This window comes from Trachurus japonicus, chromosome 4 (assembly GCF_045865225.1).
Source record: "Trachurus japonicus isolate A0001 chromosome 4, Traja_1.0".
NCBI lineage: Eukaryota > Metazoa > Chordata > Actinopteri > Carangiformes > Carangidae > Trachurus > Trachurus japonicus.
In genome coordinates this window covers 32,501,935-32,519,633 of record NC_140910.1, presented here as the reverse complement: position 1 = coordinate 32,519,633, position 17,699 = coordinate 32,501,935, and the positions used below count along the sequence as shown (strand labels likewise).

Genomic DNA, 17,699 nt, shown 5'->3' with positions numbered 1-17,699 from the left:
CACCCCTATAACAAATTACAGGAAGACAAATTTCAATGGCTAACAAATAAACATAGAGAAAAAAAAAGAGACAATGTGCATACATAATCAATGTTATATGAGCAAAATTAACAGAAATGAGAAAAAAATAAAGAGATAAAGTGCAAAGTGATTCGGTAACAAATAGAGACAATAGAGATATGGTACCAAAAAAAAATTATTAATTAAACTCATAAAGAGACAAAATGAGGATGTGGGATATTATGTTTGTGTCCATAAATACACATGATCAAGTAAAATAATTGAATACACCGAAATAATAGTAGTGATGTAGGCTACAACAAGTATAAAGATGAACCAGTAGGTGGCGTTGATGATTGAGCCACACGGACGGAAGAAGAGGAAGAAGAAACCCCCGTCGGTTATCTCGCGATATTTCCCTCGGCGAGAGTTCGTTCGTCCGTTTCCTTTGTGTGTGCGGTGTGAATGTGAAGCGAGGAGCCGCTAACAGCTAGCGTTTCATCTGCTGCTTCAATTAAAAAACAAAACCCGGCGTGTTGTCACAGCATCGACACAGATCATCCATCTGCTGGTCGACAGAAGACGGACCTGCGAAGAAACAAGTCCACCTGTCTGCCACCGTCACAGCCACAGCCAGGTAAGAGAGAGAGAGAGACGTGACGTCGGTCCGCGGCGTTAGCATCGTTAGCTTAGCACAGCGAGGCCGCGCGAGCTAACACGCTAACGCCGTTAGCATCAGCGGTTAGCGGCGAAAATAGTCTTTAATTCGTTGAAATCTGCGGCGGTTTTCACACACAGCGGGTTTACACGGCACAGTCCGCGGGATTCGGACCTGGTTCTGGTTCGGAACAGTTCTGGATCTGGATTTTGAGTTCGGATCGTCGTTTTTTTTTTTTTTTCCCTCCTCAACGCGTTTGTAACGAGATGGATTTAGCGTTAAACTCTGAATGTAATCCAGATTGAAACGTTAAAGTTGTTCTGAACCAGACCTGATCCACATCTAAACCGAAACCAAACCACATTTTTATTTTATTCTTTTTTTTAAAATTTTTTTACGTTGTTTGAAATTTCACGTATCCTCCTGTAACCCTAAAATAACCCCTCCCCCCTCCTCCTCCCGCGCTCACCTGATCAATACTCAATCACCAGTCGATCATGATCAATAAATAACATAATAATTGGTTGGTTGGTTTTATTTTTATTCCAGACACAAGTCAAACCCCCACGTCGTCTCCATGGCACTGAGAAGAGGACACATCAGGTACCTGAAGGTGAGTCCAGTCCAATCAATCAATAAATCAATCAATCAATAACTGATCTGATCGATTACATCCATAAAACCTGTGCAGACGTGACGTCATCTTGTTGTGTTTAGATGGATGGATGGATAGATAGATAGATAGATAGATAGATAGATGGATGGATGGATGGATGGATGGATGGATGGATGGATAGATAGATATGCTTTATTGATCCCAAGCCTGGAAATTATAGGGTTTTTTTTTATGTGTGTTAAGTTTCAGGTGTTTGTTTTTTTTTTTACTTTATCATCAAATAGTATGAACAAGTGAAAAAGGAACAAAATAAAAAAGCGACAGACATGACAAAGGCACACATCGAAATGATATAAGGACAAACATGATCAAAATATTTAAGTAAATAATATAAAGTAGATAAATAATATACGAAATATAGAAATGATCAAATAAATAAGTGAATAAATTACATAAATAAATAGGTCCAATAAAAGAAATAAATTACAAAAAGGAAATAAATTTTTTTTTTGTTGGATTCTACATATGACAGACTCAAAATATGTTTTTAATTCAATTAAAGATAATGGGAACGAAGGGGTTGCCTTGGACATTTTGACTTTATGTATATGGAATTTACCTAGTAATATGAAGAGCCAAAAATAATAATTTTCTCATCGAAGTGATACCTAACTGTAGTTTTAGCGAAAAGAAAATTTTCCAAATCTTTCCTCATAGTGATACAAAATGGACACTTATAAAATAAATGAATGATACTTTTTCTAAAAAAAATTTTTTTTACAAAAGGTACAGCTGTCATCAATGTCAGACAATCTGGAGATGTATGCACTAGTAGGATAGATGTTATGTTAGCTTGAGATGTAATTCTCTAATTTTGTTAGAGATTAAAACTTTAAATGGGACAAGCCAAGCTCTAGGGAGTTCCAATAAGTCTCTTCGTGTTACGTTTCAGGTGTGCGAGGTCCAGTCATCACAGAGTGACGTCAGAGATGGTCAGCACTCCTCCAAAGGATCGGTGAAGGTGAGTGCTGCGCTCTGATTGGCCCGAATATACTTACTTAGTTATTATCACGGATGACGTCACGGATAAGTAGGAAGTGATGTGTTTTGTATATATCTTTATTCTATCGTATGTACAGCTCTGGAAAAAATAAAGAGACCACTCCCAAAATGATCCGTTTCTCAACTACCGACAACATTTCTCCCAAAATTGAAATAAAAATATTGTCATTTAGAGCTTTTATTGGCTGAAAATGACTAAACTAGTCTAATTAACAAAGATTATCAAGTCTTTTCAGACCTTGAATAATAATAACACAAAGAAAACATGTTCATATGTATTCCTAAACAACACAGCAAGAATATTTTAACTCAGGAAGAGTTTATAAATCAGTTTTTGTGGGATAATGTCAATGTTTAATCCCAGCAGTGGTTTTTTTAATCTTCCTATAAAACCAGATGTGGTTCAGGTGATGACCTCATCTAGGGCTGGGCGATAAAACGATAACGATATATATCGCGATATAACTTTACTCAATAGCAATATGAAACGTGGTCGATAGAAAGTCGATAGGTTTCATTCATTCATGTTTTGAAACAGCCAATGAAAACGAGAGTTGCGCCGCGCTGAACCACTGGCTGAGCCAAGCAGGTTAGATTGACACAGCACAGGAAGACTGTACACAGCACAACAACACGTGGTAATGTTTGGGCTGCTGCAGCCTGGCGTCAGCAGCGGGGCATCGCCAGTAAAAAAGAGAGAGAGAATGAGCGTTGCCTCGAAAGAAAAAATGGAGGAGAACTAGGACGAGTGACCGCGAAAAGACGTGGTACGTCATGTTTACATTAACCCAGATTGATTGAACTCTGATACAGTACTGTAAACACCACTAAAATTTAACCACGGAGACAGCAGGCAGTCGGAGCGGCTCGCCGTCACACATCAAAGGGAGCGCAGTCACGGCGTGGCCGCTCTGCTGCTGCTGCCGCTGCCGCCGCCGCCGCCGCTGCTGCTGCTGCTCACACCAGAGCGACACTGTTCAGCTGTGCCGACCTAAACACTGGTCACTTGCGAAACAAGCGCTAACCGTGGCGATTTCTCTTCCTTTTTCTTTTCCAGCCTGGTTTAGGCTGAGAATGATCGCTAATTAGACGGGCCACGTCAGGTCCGGGTTTTAATGTTCACGTCCGTTTATAACAGTAGCAGCAGCAGAGAGATGGAGCAGCTCCTGTATGGGGAGCCTGGCTCTAGTCTGACCTAACTCCTGTCTGATGTAATGTTAAAGAACGCCTGAACAGCGGAGTGATAATGCCTGTAAAAAGACCCAGTTCTGTTGTACTGTATATCAGCACTCATGTCTCTTGTCCAATCAAATTATTTGGTTGAAACTAACTGTATATATAATACCAGTTTTATTTATCTGAAACTGTTATTAGGCTGCTCATTGCTTTTATATGTTAATCATTACATCTGAAATGTTCAATAATTGACGAAAAATAAATATTTAAATCAGAAATAACCTTCTGATATCTTCAAATCTCACTTGTGAGTATGATGGAACATTTAGGCTTGACAGAAACAGTGACTTGAGTCCTATCGTGATATATATCGATATCGACTGATATGAAAAAAATTATCGTGATAGGATTTTTTCTCATATCGCCCAGCCCTAACCTCATCAGTGTCTCATTAAGTAGAAGGAGTTGTGTTTGTGTTGGTGTTTAAAAAAGAAAAGAAAAGATTGACTGTCATACATGTAGAGATGCTTTTAAAGGGATAGTTCAACATTTTGGCAAATTGGCCCATTGCCATAATCCCTATAGTCATAGCAGTAGGTTTGTTACCTTTAATTGTCGGTGCAAGCTATTTTTAGAACAGCGGAGCAGAGCCGTGAGCTGCTCAGAGCTACGCTACGGAGGCTCATTATGGGATTTCTTGGTTTCCCTCATCAAACTCATCAAATACACAATCCAACAACTCCACAACGCTCTGGTGGACAAGTTGTGACCTGCACATTCACCGTGACGCTATGAGATAATAACACAACGTTACCACACAGAGTTGTTTTAGAGGGAAATACAGAGACTGCTTGATGAAAAACTGTCCCTGAAGGCAACGCGCATCAGCGGTTTTGCATGAATTTCCCTCTAAATCAGCCAAGTCAATTTTGTGGAAATATTGCCCATAATTTATGCTAATTATGTATTATTATTATTATTATATACATTATGTAATTATGTAATTATGTGTTATTATGCTAATTGCCCAATATACAGGTAAAAGCCAGTGAATTAGAATATTTTGAAAAACTTGATTTATTTCAGTAATTGCATTCAAAAGGTGTAACTTGTACATTATATTTATTCATTGCACACAGACTGATGCATTCAAATGTTTATTTCATTTAATTTTGATGATTTGAAGTGGCAACAAATGAAAATCCAAAATTCCGTGTGTCACAAAATTAGAATATTACTTAAGGCTAATACAAAAAAGGGATTTTTAGAAATGTTGGCCAACTGAAAAGTATGAAAATGAAAAATATGAGCATGTACAATACTCAATACTTGGTTGGAGCTCCTTTTGCCTCAATTACTGCGTTAATGCGGCGTGGCATGGAGTCGATGAGTTTCTGGCACTGCTCAGGTGTTATGAGAGCCCAGGTTGCTCTGATAGTGGCCTTCAACTCTTCTGCGTTTTTGGGTCTGGCATTCTGCATCTTCCTTTTCACAATACCCCACAGATTTTCTATGGGGCTAAGGTCAGGGGAGTTGGCTGGCCAATTTAGAACAGAAATACCATGGTCCGTAAACCAGGCACGGGTAGATTTTGCGCTGTGTGCAGGCGCCAAGTCCTGTTGGAACTTGAAATCTCCATCTCCATAGAGCAGGTCAGCAGCAGGAAGCATGAAGTGCTCTAAAACTTGCTGGTATACGGCTGCGTTGACCCTGGATCTCAGGAAAGTGTAAAGTGTAAAGTAAAGTGTAAAGTTTCCACCATCAGTGATGGTTTGGGGTGCCATGTCATCTGCTGATGTCGGTCCACTCTGTTTCCTGAGATCCAGGGTCAACGCAGCCGTATACCAGCAAGTTTTAGAGCACTTCATGCTTCCTGCTGCTGACCTGCTCTATGGAGATGGCCGTGCCTGGTTTACGGACCATGGTATTTCTGTTCTAAATTGGCCAGCCAACTCCCCTGACCTTAGCCCCATAGAAAATCTGTGGGGTATTGTGAAAAGGAAGATGCAGAATGCCAGACCCAAAAACGCAGAAGAGTTGAAGGCCACTATCAGAGCAACCTGGGCTCTCATAACACCTGAGCAGTGCCAGAAACTCATCGACTCCATGCCACGCCGCATTAACGCAGTAATTGAGGCAAAAGGAGCTCCAACCAAGTATTGAGTATTGTACATGCTCATATTTTTCATTTTCATACTTTTCAGTTGGCCAACATTTCTAAAAATCCCTTTTTTGTATTAGCCTTAAGTAATATTCTAATTTTGTGACACACGGAATTTTGGATTTTCATTTGTTGCCACTTCAAATCATCAAAATTAAATGAAATAAACATTTGAATGCATCAGTCTGTGTGCAATGAATAAATATAATGTACAAGTTACACCTTTTGAATGCAATTACTGAAATAAATCAAGTTTTTCAAAATATTCTAATTCACTGGCTTTTACCTGTATATATATCTAAGTTAGCATCGGGCAGTTTCTGAATACTGGGGACCCATACTATATATTTCTAACATAAAACTTTGGGGTACTCAACATTTCCGGGTACTCATTGTTGGCAAATAGACTATTATGGTGGTGATGATGATGATGATGATGATGATGATGTCACGGGGTGCTGATGATGATGATGTCCTTGTCCCCGTGCACCAGGAGCTGTACGACAACGGTTTCGCCGACCAGATGATGGAGGACGAGGACGCGCGGACGAACCTGATCGTCAACTACCTGCCTCAGAGCATGAGTCAGGACGAGCTGCGCAGCCTGTTCAGCAGCGTGGGCGACGTGGAGTCGGCCAAGCTCATCCGGGACAAAGTGGCAGGTAACTCCCCCGCCGCAGTACTCTCTCACTACTGCTGTACTACTACTACACTATACTATACCACTGCAGTAGTAGTACTCGACTCGTAGTGTAACACGGCGCTTCACTCACCAGCGTGTGTGTGTGTCGCTGTCGTAGCAACGCTCCTCTCTGTTGCTTTGTTGCTTCGTTAACACCAGTTAATACTAATACTGCAAGTGACAGAGCTGGTGGTAGTTGTAGTCGTAGTAGATGTAGTAGTAGTAGTACTTCCTGTGAACTCTCTTTCCAGCAGCTTTTCTGTTTGTTTTTTTCCTTAATTTAATTTTTTTTTTTTTTTTAATTTTTCTTTAAATTTGAATTTTTTTTGGTGTTTTCACTGCATTTCATTTTATTTTTTTCTTTGTTTTTCAATGAAGTGAAATGTTTTTTTTCTCTTTTTGTTTTTTTTTTTAAAAATAACACAATGGTTCTTAAACTGTTTGGGCTGTGACCCCGCCCCCCTTGCCCCCCCCTCCCCCTCCCGTTGTTGTTGTTGGCTAGCTTTAGCGCCCGCCGGCTGCTGATCCTCGGTCAGCGATGACGTCTCACTCTGACCAATTTTTTGTGTAAAGATGTTTTCATGGATAAATCATTTATTATTAACCCAAAAAAATATTAATTTTTTTTTTTTTTTTTTTTTGGTAACTGCAGATGATGTCTCGACCCTGGGGGGGGGAGGAGGTGGGTTAACACTAGAACCGCCGACATTTCAACACCCCCTAGAACCGCCGAGGGGGTCATTTTTACCCCCCCGCCTCCACTCCGTCATCAATCACAAGGATGTCCTTTTTTTTTTTAAGCAGTAAAGTTGTTCATTTTCATCATTTCTTTTAAATAATAAGTAGTGCTTGATAAAAATACTTCTAAAATTCTAAAATTTGAATCTAGGGGGATAGTTATTAATTTTACAGTTGCTTTAGCCTAGACTATTTCGTTATGAATCGAAAAAATACATCGTCAAAAATACATTTCGCCGTTTTTTCTCTCCCTATTCCTCTCTCTCTCTCACTCACTCACTCTCACACACACACACACACACAAGCAACCGGACAGCGGCGTGAATGTTGATCACGGCACTAAACAGCTGTTTTCTATAGGACGAATCTCCTTGTTGTTTACAACTACTTCCAGGTAGAAAACCAGCATTCAAACAATAGTGACGGACGAGAGTTTCGCTATATATATATCTAATTTTTCATGTCACTGTATGACCGTTTAGACTAATCTGATGTTTGTAAAGTCTATAAAACCAATGATTGGACAAACATTACTATTTACGTGTGCACATTCTTGTAATTAGTTATAGTTATCATAGATTAGCCGGGCTAACGGTTAGCTACCTGTTTAACTTTAATAACTCAGTGACTCAATAAACGCTCCATGAAAAAATATTTTCTCCAGTGGATATCTTAGTTACAACATGACTGAGCTAACTGGAGTAGTTTCATGTCGTGTCCCACAACAGGAGGGTTTTAACAGCTGACGTCCTGCTGTTAGCTTAGCTACCGCCGTTAGCTTAGCTACCGTTAGCTTAGCTACCGTTAGCTGTCCCTGTCAGCTGAGCCACTGATGCTTTCTAGACACCGTGATTCCCCCAAACTGAATAAATACAACACATAGCAACACAAAACACACACACAGAAATAGTAATGTTTCTTCAGTCATTTCAGATTTGTCTAAACGGTGATAGGGCGTGAAAAATATGATATATATAGCTAAACTCTCGTTCGTTACTATTGATCACATTCAAATTACGTGCTGGTTTTCTACCCGGAAGTAGAATGTAAACAAGGCGATTCGGTCTATTAGGGGTAAACATTACCCCTCGGCGGTTCTAGGTATAAATGGTCTTTTTTTTTCTTTTTTTTATCCCACAGACTTCAAAATTCACTAGATGATTGATGAACCCATTTTAGGAAAAGTCATGAACTGAGAGAAGTGGAGTTACACATATTTAAAAACACCAGGGGGGTAAAAATGACGCCTTGGCGGTTCTAGTGTTAAAGGATGAGTCTGTGATTTTTCTCTGAATATTGTTTTATTTTCTGCACTGTTGTTGTTGTTACTGTGTTTTTTTTATTTTTCACACCAGGTTTAATGACGACTGTTTTAACAGGTATCTGATGACCAGAGCGACTTGATCAATAATCAGTAATCGATCACATAACACAGTAAAAATATTTCAGAAATGCTAAATAGTAGAATAATAGATGATGATATTGATGAAGACGTAACAAGTCTGAGATGTCGATATGTTTATTTTCTTTTTCATGTGGCTCGACCTTTAATGAACTCTTTTTTTTCAGTTTTTCAGTCGGTAACTAATTTGACAAAATGTACAAATGTTTTAATTCTGTTTTATTTTTATTTTTCAGGTTTTGAAAATGTGTTTTTCTGTAAAGTTTGGTTAACAAATGTATGAAAAAAAAACCCTGAACAAGTCCAGAAAACGCCACCAGCTCAGACCGGCGCCGTGAACCGGGTCCGACCCAGAGATCTCACTAGGGATGTCACGATTAACTTGTTTTCACAATTAATCGCGGTATTAAACGCCACAAATAATTGATCGCAAAGATTCCTAAATACCGTGACATGTGGCGCCAAAGTAAAGGTAAATGCACAGATACTGGTCCATTTAACTAACGTGCGAATGAATAATTGGTCAAATTTTAGTAGATATTTAAAATATTTTATAATTAATTAATAATGTATATGTATGTCCATTTACATAATGTTACATTGAATTGGTAGGAATTTAAATGCTAGAGTGTCATTTGTAATAAAAAAAAAGATTAAAATTAACTTAAACATTTGGTATCGATGACAATTAATGACTTAAATATTTCAAACACTTCCCCTGACGAATTAATAATTGGTCAAATTTTAATAGATGTTTAAAATATTTTATAATTAGTAATGTATATGTATGTCCATTTACATAACGTTACATTGAAGTGGTAGGAATTTAAATGCTAGAGTGTCATTTGTAATTACATTTTTTTTTTTTTATTAACTTAAAGCAGAAGTAAGTGGTCCGGTCGTTTTGGCTAATGCTGCGTTCCAGGCAGGCTTTTGAAATCGTAAATTACAGCTTCAAGTCACAACTTACGACTTTGTAGCGTTTCAGGCAACCCACTCGTGTTTTTCCGACCTGTTTTACCGGTGAAAGTCACTATAACGGCCACTCGGAACTTCTGACCCGTGAAATCGTACCAGATCGAACTGGTACGACTACACGGTCGGAAAAATACGAGTTTCCTTGAACGCACCATAACAGTCCTCGTCCCTACGTCGCCACATTCACGGCGTCCCTTGGCTGCACACACAGCCCTGCATGCCGTTCTCTCTCCTCATTGGATAAAAACTGTAGGATACGATAAATGTTTTCTCCTCGGCTCAGAGCAGAGCAGAGTGACTGACAGACCCGTGTTTCAGACCAAACACTCTATAGAAGTGATTGCTGTCGGAAGATATAACTATTTAAGACTTATATTAACACAAATATATCACTTACTTCTGCTTTTAACATTTGGTATCGATGACAATTAATGACTTCAATATTTCAAACGCTTCATCTGGCGAATTAATAGGTACAATTTTAATAGATGTTCAAAATATTTTATAATTAGTAATGTATATTTTGACTATATGTGATTTTACACATTAATAGTGTTGTGAAATGAATTCATGCATAATAATCGTGATAATCGTACCAAAAAAATCTATTATCGTGACATCCCTAGGTCTCACTCTGTCTGAACTGTGTTGCACATCTCACACAGACACGACGCTCACCATGAATATTAATTAATTAAAGTCTGGATGGGTTCACGCTGACGCTTAACGCTGAGTCTTCTGGGTTTGTTCAGTGCAGCGATGCGTTTGAGGCACTGTGGAGATTTGTGTTTCGACGGTGACTCTGTATGTTTGTTTGTTTGTTTCTATCTATCCAGAAATGTTGTGGCAGCTGCTCCACAGACAGTTTTGTTATTTTATTTTGTTGTTTTCCTTTGTGTTTCTCTAGGCCACAGTTTAGGTTACGGCTTTGTTAACTTTGTTAACCCTAGTGATGCAGAGAGGGCTATCAGTACCCTCAATGGCCTGAGGCTACAGTCTAAAACTATCAAGGTAAAGTGCCACAGGTGCTCTTTGATTTTCCTGTCTCACCTGATAGATGTGTTATGTTCCCTGGACAGTAGAGGGCGCTCTCTCTCTCTCCTGCAAACTGTCACACGGATGAAGGTATTTTTTTTAAACTCTGCTGTCATGTCGTTTGTTTGTTTTTCCACATCGACACATGTCGACACTGAATCTGTGAGTTTCTTCAGTTCAGTGTGACGATGTGCTGAACCTTTTATTTTTTACAAATTGATGCTTTTTATTACTTTTAATACAAAAAGTGCCCAATGATCTTGAGCCTATTTGATGCTTTTTTTATTTTTTATTTATTTATTTATTTATTTATTTGGGGCCAATTTGGATAAATGTTTAATGTTTATTTATTTTTAATGAGCATTTAAAACACATTTAAATATGTTTGGATTTTTACTGTGAGACTCGATGTAACTGTATTTTTTTATTTTGTTCAGTTGTTGCTTTTTTTTATTATTATTATTATTATAAAGAATCGTTCCGGTTGTTATGGCGACGGACTAAAGCCCTCTCCTCTGGCCTCCTCAGGTGTCGTACGCGCGGCCGAGCTCAGACATGATTAAAGATGCTAATCTGTACATCAGCGGGCTGCCGCGGACGCTGAGCCAGACGGAGCTGGAGGACATGTTCACGCGCTTCGGCCGCATCATCAACTCCAGAGTCCTGGTGGACCAGGCCTCGGGTGAGTGGCGCCGACGCCCGGTGACCGCCCACACCGCTGCTTCCCAGTTCAGTGCTGCCGACTGAGCTTTTTAATTGTAGATCCTGCCGTTTCAGGGCTCTCCCGGGGCGTCGCCTTCATCAGGTTCGACAAGCGCTCCGAGGCCGAGGACGCCGTCAAGCACCTCAACGGCCACACCCCGCCCGGCAGCTCCGAGCCCATCACCGTCAAGTTCGCCGCCAACCCCAACCAGGCCAGGAACTCCCAGATGGTGTCGCAGATGTACCACGGCCAGTCGCGGCGCTTCGGGGGACCGGTGCATCACCAGGCGCAGCGCTTCAGGTACCACAACCATCCGTCGTCCGTCTGCTGCTGTTGTTGAAGTGGTTTATTATAGTAGGATAAGCCCCTTGAGTTGTAACAACTCGTTTACGAGGGGGTCCTACACAAAAAACATCAAGACATAGCACAACTCGGCACAATACAATGAAAGGAAACAAGACAATACAATACAGACAATAAAACAAAAACAAAAAACAGACAAGACAGGCATATACAAAAATCACTTAGACAAAATCGCAACCAGAGTTTGAACAAATATTAGATGAGAAAATAAAAATATGGTGACAGAGTTAATGAAAGCAGGAGCAGGGTGTTTCAAAGTAGGTGGATAGGACTTGATTAAAACAGATTAGTGATTGCGATCTGATAACCAGGGATGCAAACAGCGCGCCGAAAAGCGAAACTCGCTTTTTTCATGACTAATTAGGTGACTTGTGTGAATCGTTCAGATCCGAAGAGTTTTTGTTTTTGAGGGGGGGGGGGGGGGGTCTCAGTGTCTCAGCTGGGGTCATTAAAATGTTTTTCTAACAGGCTGACAGTGACAATCACGTGAAACTGAGGCGAACTCATTCATGGTTGCCTCTGATTATACTGGTAACAGCCTACCTCCAATGTAGATGCCCGACATGCGCGCTCATTAAAGCGGCGCGTATCCGCGTGCAGTCGGTGCGACGGCGACGCCGTTTTCCCCCCCATGCATGACCGTGGAGCTGTGCGCCGCTGACATGCACGGTTCCCTACGTTGCTGTGTCAGGCAGATGTCTCCCACGGAGCTCTGCCCCGTTTCAGAGGTGAAGGAAGCCCTGAGTGGAAAGACGTCGCCTCCGCGATGTAGAATGTGTTCAATTAAAGTGAAACTAACACATTATATAGGCCTATATGTCCATTACACACTGAATGAAACATCCCATGTCTTTATTTATTCCGTTTATTTTAATAGTAATAATTATGACTAACATTCAGTGAAGACCTAAAAATTAGTATCTCCAAAATTGAAATATTGCAAACCTTTTTTTTTTTTTTTTTTTAAGCATTTTTTATATAGAAATGTTGGCCTTCTGAAAACTATGTCCATCTATATGCACTCAATACTTGGTTGGGGTTGAACTACTGGAAATTGACTTTTCTGTGATATTGTCAATGGTGAGCCCCCCCCCCCGGAAGACAATTCCTCTCTTTTTTGGTCTTGACCCGTTTGCATCCCTGGATAACTACAGGTAGATGGTTCCAGTCGTTTGGACCTTTGAACATGAATGCTTTTGTACCTATTGATTTCCTATTGTGAGACACTGCAAAGTAAGGATAAGTAGATTGCCTGGTTTGATAGTTAGATGTAAGTTGTACAAAGTACTGTTTTTAAATAAGTATACATTAATTAACTTCTTACCGACAGGCTACATTAATTAATGTGTTTCTTAATCCTAAGTAATACATAATAATGATCGTTAATATATCTGTAAACAGTTACTTAATGCTTAATAATGCACTAACGTTAATTAAGGGACCCTTATTGTGAAGTGTTACCAAAAGTTCTTTGTAGTTGCTTTAATGCAAATAAATGGATGTAAACAGACAGAACTTCATTAGTTCTATCAAAGCTGATCCGGATCATGTGGTTCTGGTCTGACATCTTGTTTCCTCGTTTCCTCGTTTCCTCGTTTCCTGTTTGACTCCAGGTTTTCTCCGATGAGCGTCGACCACATGAGCGGCGGCGGCGGCGTCTCCGGGAACTCGAACTCGGGCTGGTGCATCTTCATCTACAACCTGGGCCAGGACGCCGACGAGTCCATCCTGTGGCAGATGTTCGGGCCGTTCGGCGCCGTCGTCAACGTGAAGGTGATCCGCGACTTCAACACCAACAAGTGCAAGGGCTTCGGCTTCGTCACCATGACGAACTACGAGGAGGCCGCCATGGCGATCCACAGCCTCAACGGGTACCGGCTGGGGGACAAGGTCCTGCAAGTGTCGTTCAAGACCAGCAAGGGACACAAGTAGAGATAGAGGGAGGAGGAGGAAGAGAGAGGAGGAGGAGGAAGAGAAGGAGGGGGGAGGGTCTCTGAAACAAACACGTAAATACTGTTTCTGAACTTTTGTTTTTCGTTTTTTCTGTCACTTGAGCCGAAGAGTTTCAGACAGTTCTGTTCGTGTCACCATCAGATTTCTGTTTTTTTGTTTTTTTTGTTTCGTTTCGTTTTGTTTTTTCCCAGCATGCCTGGCTCTCTCTGACATCATCACCCGTTTTTGTAAAAATGTTGTTTCTGTGTTAAAAAAAAACAAAAAAAACCCGAGACGCTGGCGATGGCGACAGATCATTTTAATATTAAAGCGTTGAGTTATTAAAACGTATCACCGGAGCGCAATTTCTCATAATTTTCTTTCTTTTCTTTTTTTTTTGCTGAGGTCCTCAGTTCAGTATTTGATAGATTGATTGACAGCTGACGTCTGGGCCAATGAGCACGCAGGAGGCGGGGCTTGGTCGCATACGAAGGTGTAGTTTGATTTCATGGAGAAGAGGAAAAAAAAAAAAAGGATTTTATTTCAAATTTTTTTTAAATAAAAAGCTTCCAGGCAAAAACCAACCACGCGTTTTATTGTAGTGATGATTTTTTTTTTTTTTTTTTTTTTTCTTTTCATTTGTATTTTATTTTTGTATTTCAGCTTCTCAGTGATGTTGATGTTTATTCACTAATAAATCTGTTCTGGAAAACTTTAACATGATGGTCTGTACTCATCAATTATTGATTTATACTGATTCATTTAAAGTCATTTAAAAAAGTCTTATCTTAAAGAAATGCAGCGTCAAATTTATTGTAGTGTATTACAACAACCGACTTACAGTAAAGATTTGCCATATTTACAGTATGGCACTGTACTACAGCATTTTACAAGTAGTAATTGTACACTACAGTATATGGGTTGATGTAGTATACGTATGTACTTAACATTACTGTAATTTTACTCTACACCACATATGATTGCAAGACAATACTGTGCAACAAGAAGCCATTTGTGCGATGGTGATTGCAAACAATGACATAAGGCTGAGAGAGATACAAAGCAATATTGAATCAGTTTGTAGATGAAAACATGTGGCCAGAATCTAGAACGTCTCTGGTTTTACTAAAAAAGAAAGGGAAAAAAGGAAGCCAGTGAACACGTCATCCCCCCCTCCCTTTACTTTCACTTTGACTGGGTGTGGTCCTCCGTAGATGAAACCGTTGCGGGACGCAGCCAAGATGGCGCTCTAATCACCCGCGTTTGGACGAGCTCCGCAAACCTAACTGTTTTTTAAAAGTGCGAACAGACGAACTACCTTAATTGATAACGACTGTATCTTCACCCGGATACTTCTGGAGAATGTCGAAATCCAAAACGAAAACTTCTGAGAAAAGAAAAAGTGATGCTTTGAAGATGCTAGCGAGCACTGCTAACTATGCTAGCAAGCTTGCTACGCCCACGCCTCCCGCTCCTGACGGGCTAATTGGAGCCAAGAATACACTCATTGACACCATGCATGACTACTTCGATGCGAACAACGACCAAGTACAGGTATCACTCATGGAAGAAGAGTTTCCACCTCTACCCATTACACCGTCGAAGCCTCCTGCAGTTAAACAGAGAAGAGTTGAAGACACGGACACGGCTGCCATCCTGTCCCAGTTCTCCTCTCTCTCGCAACTGATAAACAACAGACCGGACGCCCTGGAAAAGATGGTTAGTGGCAACTCAAGAGTGATTGCAGAGGTAAAAGAAGCGGTCAAAGAAAACGCTACACAGATTACAGGTCTCCAGGAAGCTTTTGAGTTTATCTCTGCTGACATTAAGACCGTGAAGCACAGAGTTGATCGCGTCGAGTCGAAGATTAAAGAACACGACGCAAGCCATGACACAAGAGAGAAGCGCTTAGCTCATCTGGAGAGCTATTCCCGCCGCTGGAACCTGAAACTCTATGGCTTGGAAGAGAAAGAAAAGCAAGACGTTCGAAAGGAAGTCATCCAGGTGTGCCAGGCTCTTCTACCAGAGGCCAAAGATAAACTACCAGACGTCGTTGACACGGTACATCGCCTTGGGCCCAGGAAGCCAACCAACAACCAACCCAGAGGCATCATAATGCAGTTCACCTCTCGCATTTACCGCGATGCCATCTGGCATGCGGCGAAGAAATCATCCTTCCTGAAGAACAACAACCTGAAGCTGTCTGAGGACTTGTCGGCAGAGGACAGACTCGAGAGGAACCAGCTGTGGCCCGCTGTGGAAAAGGCACGCAAAGAAAACAAGCTGGCTTTCTTCGTTGGTGGCCGTGCTTTTGTAAATGGAACTGAAATTTTCCCACCATAGAAATATGACTGGTGAGCCAATGAGATGTTATCAGTAAGGTTTACAATATGACCTTTCATTTCTTCTCTCTTCTCGAATAATGCCAGAGCCTGAGGGTTGTATGCTTTTTTTTTAACAATGGGCATAAAATTTCAATGGCAAGGTAATCCTAGTAAGGAATAAAGTGCCTTCAAGTTAAAAGCTGCTATTTTTAGTTTACTTACAAATATTACTATTATTTTTAAGATACATTATAAAAGATGTTTCTAGATACAGTCTAATGCAGCTGTTTTTTAGTTGTTTACCTGCCTAAAAATGCAACTCAGCTCTTTTTTTTTTAAAATATTTTTTAGAGAGGATATTTACTACAGTAAGCATATTTTATCGTCTCCTCAGTTTATTCCTCTACTTGAAACCACACCATAGGTTCGCAACTGTTTAAAAAAGGGTTTGCTCTTCTCATCTCCTGGTTAGTAAGTACACTCTTAAGGACCGTAAATTTCCTTTACTTGGTCTAGCACTTAATTTTATTTTTTTTTTTACATTTCTATTTTTCCTTATTATCCCTTATGTCTTTATCTGTTATTTCACTAAATGCGAGAGGTCTAAGAAACCATACCAAACGTAAAGCTATATTTCTTTATTGTAAGCAGTATAACACTGACTTCTGTTTTATACAAGAATCCCACTCAACTGAGCAAGATCTTAATTTTTGGAGGTCACAGTGGGGGGGGATCTATGGATGTCCCATGGTTCAGAACGCTCAGCTGGTGTTTGCATTTTGAGAAACCGTTTTAATGGGAAAGTTTTATTTTCAGAATGTGACAAAGATGGTCACTTTATTTTCCTTGTTCTTGAGATTGCTAATCTATATTACATCTTAATTAATGTGTATGGGTTTAACTCGCAAGCAGAAAATATCACTTAGATTGATACATTAGAAAATCGACTGCTCCACTGGCTTTCAAAATTTCCAAATTCTTCAATACTATTTGGTGGAGATTTCAATATTACACTGGATAATCAATTGGACAGGTGGCCACCAAGAAACGCGGACTCCTCCAATTCTCATTTGAAGAGGTTTATTGATAGATTTATTTTAACTGATGTTTGGAGAGACACACATGTATCACAGAAATCTTATACATGGTCCAATAAGTCAATGTCTAGCTTGTCACGTATCGATTACTGGCTGGTCTCTAAAGATCTGAAAAATGCCTTAACAGATATTCTGCCTTCGCCGTTATCTGATCATAAAACTATCAGTATAAATATTCCTTTATTGTCTTCCCCCTCCCCTGTTAAATCCTCATATTGGAAACTTAATAGCACCATTCTCAAATATAAAGATGTAACTACTGAAATTGAAAGATTGATTAGACACTATTGGAACAAAGCTCTGATTGAAAATGTATATAGCAATAATTGGGAATTAATGAAATATGAGACTGCTAAATATCTCAGGAAATACAGTGGAGACTTGGCAAAAGCGCGAAAAGCAGAAGAAAATGATACAATACTTAAGATTAGTTCTTTATTATCCAAACCACTAGAGGCTCTTAGTGAGTCAGAAAAGATTGAGCTCACTGAGCAACAACATAGGTTGGATGAAATTTACAAGCGAAAAGCTGAGGGAGCATTTGTTAGATCACGTAGAAAGTGGCTTGAAGAAGGGGAGCAGAACTCTGCCTACTTCTTTAGATTAGAAAAACACCAAGCTAAAAACAATACTATACAGCAATTGAAAATAAATGGTTTGATTACTGAAGATCAACAAAGAATAGCTAATTATTGTGCTGAATTTTACGGTAATCTCTATACCTCCAAGTACTGCCATCAATATAGCTCTGACTTCTTCGATTCTATTCCTA

At 39.9% G+C, this 17,699-nt stretch overlaps 1 protein-coding gene across 3 annotated transcripts; it reads left to right on the top strand.

The window, feature by feature from the left end:
• The first annotated feature begins 457 nt into the window (after positions 1-457).
• Positions 458-14,224, top strand: LOC146989272 (ELAV-like protein 1). Of its 3 annotated transcripts, none has more exons than XM_085775214.1 (8): positions 458-637; positions 1,208-1,271; positions 2,227-2,295; positions 6,167-6,335; positions 10,381-10,484; positions 11,037-11,190; positions 11,286-11,511; positions 13,188-14,224. In XM_085775214.1, the coding sequence occupies exons 2-8, from the start codon at positions 1,236-1,238 to the stop codon at positions 13,504-13,506; spliced, it is 1,077 nt and encodes a 358-aa protein (XP_085631340.1). In that variant the 5' UTR covers positions 458-637; positions 1,208-1,235; the 3' UTR covers positions 13,507-14,224. The 3 variants fall into 3 exon arrangements, with proteins under 3 accessions (XP_085631340.1, XP_085631338.1, XP_085631339.1); XM_085775212.1 differs by having other exon boundaries at positions 11,271-11,511; XM_085775213.1 differs by having other exon boundaries at positions 471-630; positions 1,207-1,271; positions 11,271-11,511.
• Positions 14,225-17,699: the final 3,475 nt, after the last annotated feature.

Bases quoted from the DNA above. Each gene is read 5' to 3' on its own strand.
- LOC146989272 (XM_085775212.1), top strand. From the start codon at position 1,236: ATGGCACTGAGAAGAGGACACATCAGGTACCTGAAG. The intron at 2,296-6,166 runs GTGAGTGCTGCG...CCCGTGCACCAG, and splicing joins CCTCCAAAGGATCGGTGAAG to GAGCTGTACGACAACGGTTT. The intron at 11,512-13,187 runs GTACCACAACCA...GTTTGACTCCAG, and splicing joins CACCAGGCGCAGCGCTTCAG to GTTTTCTCCGATGAGCGTCG.